Source organism: Octodon degus, unplaced genomic scaffold (genome assembly GCF_000260255.1).
Source record: "Octodon degus isolate 3935 unplaced genomic scaffold, OctDeg1.0 scaffold00032, whole genome shotgun sequence".
NCBI classification, from domain to species: Eukaryota; Metazoa; Chordata; class Mammalia; order Rodentia; family Octodontidae; genus Octodon; species Octodon degus.
In genome coordinates this window covers 903,781-907,210 of record NW_004524608.1, presented here as the reverse complement: position 1 = coordinate 907,210, position 3,430 = coordinate 903,781, and the positions used below count along the sequence as shown (strand labels likewise).

The 3,430-nt window shown below is 57.1% G+C and overlaps 1 protein-coding gene across 1 annotated transcript; it reads left to right on the top strand.

The window, feature by feature from the left end:
• Positions 1–2,839: 2,839 nt before the first annotated feature.
• LOC101567851 (NADH dehydrogenase [ubiquinone] iron-sulfur protein 8, mitochondrial) lies at positions 2,840–3,428 on the top strand (the record flags this gene model as incomplete). Its single annotated transcript, XM_004629924.1, has 1 exon — positions 2,840–3,428. A coding segment is annotated over exon 1 (570 nt), but the record flags the coding sequence as incomplete, so codon positions are not given.
• Positions 3,429–3,430: the final 2 nt, after the last annotated feature.

Below are 3,430 nucleotides of genomic sequence, written 5' to 3'. Positions count from 1 at the left end.
TTAATTTGGTTTCATCTCACACAACGAGTGGCACAGCCCCTGAGATCCCTTCTTTCTGGGACTCTGCTCTCCAGTTCTAGAATTCCCAACTTCTAAGATTGCACCTTGGGTGGCAAAAGGCAGGTCTCCTTTCCGGGACAGCTGTCAGCTTGAGTCACCAGCCACAGGCCGCCTGGCTTACACATCTCTCACCGCAGAGGCTGGCGTGGGAGCCCAGGCTGCATCTACACTGATGCCCCCGGATGGCTTCCAGCATCTTTGCCTCTCTGCCCTGGGGTCTCCCCACTCTCCCAGAGGCTGGAGGAAGCTGACCATTTGGAAGGATGGGATAGGAGCAAAGAGTGACCTGAGGTTTCAGGGCATCAGGCAAGGACAGAGGTCAGGCAGGCATTTGATGAGGTGTGGGAAGAATGCAGATGACCATTTGCAATCCCTTGCCTTGGAGGAGTAGGGGCTGTCCTCCCAGGGATGAGAAAGAAGGGCAGAAGGTCACGGAGATGAGTGATGGCTGAAGAGGAGAGCGGGGCTGGGGTTAAGTGGGGTCAACTGTCTCTCACCAGGCCCCCTTCAGTGCCAGTGCTGGGCAAGGGGCTGAGACACTGTGAAGTGCAATGGGGAATCAAAGTAGCTGTGGGGCTTGGGAAAGGGACCAGGCCATGGGAAATGGAGGGGTGCGGGAGAGGTGCCTCTTTCTGGACACCCAGGGAAAAACTCAAAGGGGGCCCTGCCTCATGCCAGGCTTTTCTGGAGGAATGCAGCAAGGGACACAGGAAGCACAAAACAGGGTGAGGGCTCCTTAGCTTCATCCTTTGAGCAAAAGCAATGGGGCCACAGGGTTTACCCAGAACTGGGAGATCAGGGTTAGGAAGACCCAGCCTGGTCCTGGGCCATGGCAGAGATGCCAGGGAAGGGAGAGGTGCCCCCTGCCATCCTGGCCTGGGGAGACCTTGGCAGCTTGGCAAGGGGTGGGGTGCTGTCGCCTGCCAGGTTTCTGCTGCTGCCTGGGAAGGGCCCAGCCCAGAGATCCTTATCCAGGGCAGGAACAGAACAGGTTTCTCGACTGGCAGCGCCAAGGGGGACAGGGCAAGAGGAAGCCAAAAGGTCAGGAGGGCAGTGCCAGTCCTGAAAGAGAGGCAGGAAGGCCTGGCCAGGGGGCCCTGTGGGTCCACAGACCTCTCTCAGCTTCTCTGCTGAGGCTGTGTCACTCCCTTGGTTGGCTCCCAAGTGCCTATGAGGAGTCATCTGTATATTTGCTCTCCATATGAAGGACCTCCTGTCCCTTGATGCCCCCCACCCTTTCCCTCATGCTCAGGTGGGATGCCCGGCCAGGAGAAATACCTGGTTGGACTCAGCTCCTCCTCCCCGCCCCTCCCCCAACCTCCTCCACACTCTGCAGGCCCCTGAGGTCACTGTGGGGAGGCCAGGGGAGCCAGAGAGGGACTCAGGCGACTGCTCAGAGGCAGCTCCCTTTCATCCCCTGCCACAAAAGGCCTGTCGCCCCAGTCTCATCCATCTTGTGTCTGCTGAAGCCCTTAGGCAGCTCTTTGTCAGGATCCAGGGTCAGAAGGCCTGGGTGGGGTCCCCATCCCCTCTCCTCTGACTCTTCTGCCCCCTCCTGAGCATCTCAGCCCCCTAGGTCTGGAGCTCCCAGGCTTTCTTCTTGTCACCCTCTCCTGACCCCATCCTTTCCTCTTTTCCTGAGCGGCCTCTTCTCCCCATCCCCTTTCCACTGTGGGGGCTCCCTATCTCTGGATTTTTCTCCCCTAGGCTCCTGTGTCTTGTGGAGTCAGCGTCTGGGACTGGGGCTTCTGAAGCCCACTGGGCTATGAGCTCCACCTGTGTTTGTCCTCTCTGGTCAAAGCTGTGCCTGGAATTTCTGGTTTTGACATGGGTGGGCCCTGGGCCCTCCCTTCATCTTCCCACTGCTGTCTCTTGGGGCTGAGAGAGAAGGCTTGTCTCTGCCCCATTTTCCCTAAGATGTTGTTGTTTCCCCCAGTGCCTGTTGGTGCCCTCAACTGGCCTGTTAGCTCTCAGCCCCTGGGAGACTCAGTGTGCCCACTTGGGCCCCTCCCTGGTGTCTGCCCTATGGCTCTGTCTGGCCCCTGCTCTTGTCCTTCCAGCTCTGGGAAGTCTGGGCTTGAGAGATAAGTGGCTGTTCTTTCAGAGAAAAGCATCTCACAAGAATTTTACAGGTGGAGGGTGGAAGATTCTAGCATTTTCTCCAGAAACCCGGCTGATTCTAGAAGATTCACATAATAGAAAAGGAGCACAAGGGGGAGCAAAGGGGACTTTCTGTGGGGAGGCAGGGAGACTTTGACCCAGTCTTCCATTCCGTGACTATCACCTACCTCCCTGTCAATGAAGCTGGCAGAGGGCCTGGGAGATGGCTCAGTAGGATAAGCGCTTCTCTGGCAAGCACAAGGGTCTGAGTTCAATCCCCGGTTCCACGCCCCCCCCCAAAAAAAAATCAGGTTGGCAGGCAGGAAGTGCCCAAGAAGCAGAGGAAGAAAAGGACCAGTCCTGGCTTTGCTTTCAGGGAGAATCACCCACCACCTGCCCTCAGGGACCTTCTGGGAAAAAGAGAGACCTCTTCTTGATTCTTTTCCTAACAACTTTATTTCAGGATTCGTGCTTCCATTTCTGAAAACACCCACCAGCTCTCCAGTGACCAAAGACAAAACACCCAAGGCCATTCCCGTACCTCCTGCCCTTTCACGCTGTCCTGTCCTCTCTGCCTCCCCCCACCCGCCAGTCTGCACCCTCCACCCTGTGGCCCATCCTCCAGCTCTCCATCTCCACCTGTAGTAGGAGGGAACACTAAAACCACTAACAGAGGGAAGGAGCAAGAGCTCCTCAAGATGCAATGCCTGACCACACCCACACTGCTGCGTGCCCTGGCCCAAGCTTTGCGCACAGGACATGCTGCTGGCCGGAGCCTCCACAGCAGTACCATGGTAGCAACCTACAAGTATGTGAATTTGCAGGAACCAGAGATGGACATGAGGTCAGTGACTGACCAGGCGGCTCGGACCTTGTTGTGGACTGAGCTCATCCGAGGCCTGGGCATGACTCTGAGCTACATGTTCCGGGAGCCAGCTATAATCAACTACCCATTTGAGAAGGGCCCACTAAGCGCACGCTTTCTAGGGGAGCACGCTCTGCGCCGTTACCCATCTGGGGAGGAGCGCTGCATCGCCTGCAAGCTTTGTGAGGCTATCTGCCCTGCTCAGGCCATCACCATTGAGGCCGAGCCCAGGGCTGATGGCAGCCGCCGGACCACCCGCTATGACATTGACATGACTAAGTGTATCTACTGTGGCTTCTGCCAGGAGGCCTGCCCTGTGGATGCCATAGTGGAGGGCCCCAACTTTGAGTTCTCCACTGAGACGCATGAGGAACTGCTGTACAACAAGGAGAAGCTGCTGAACAA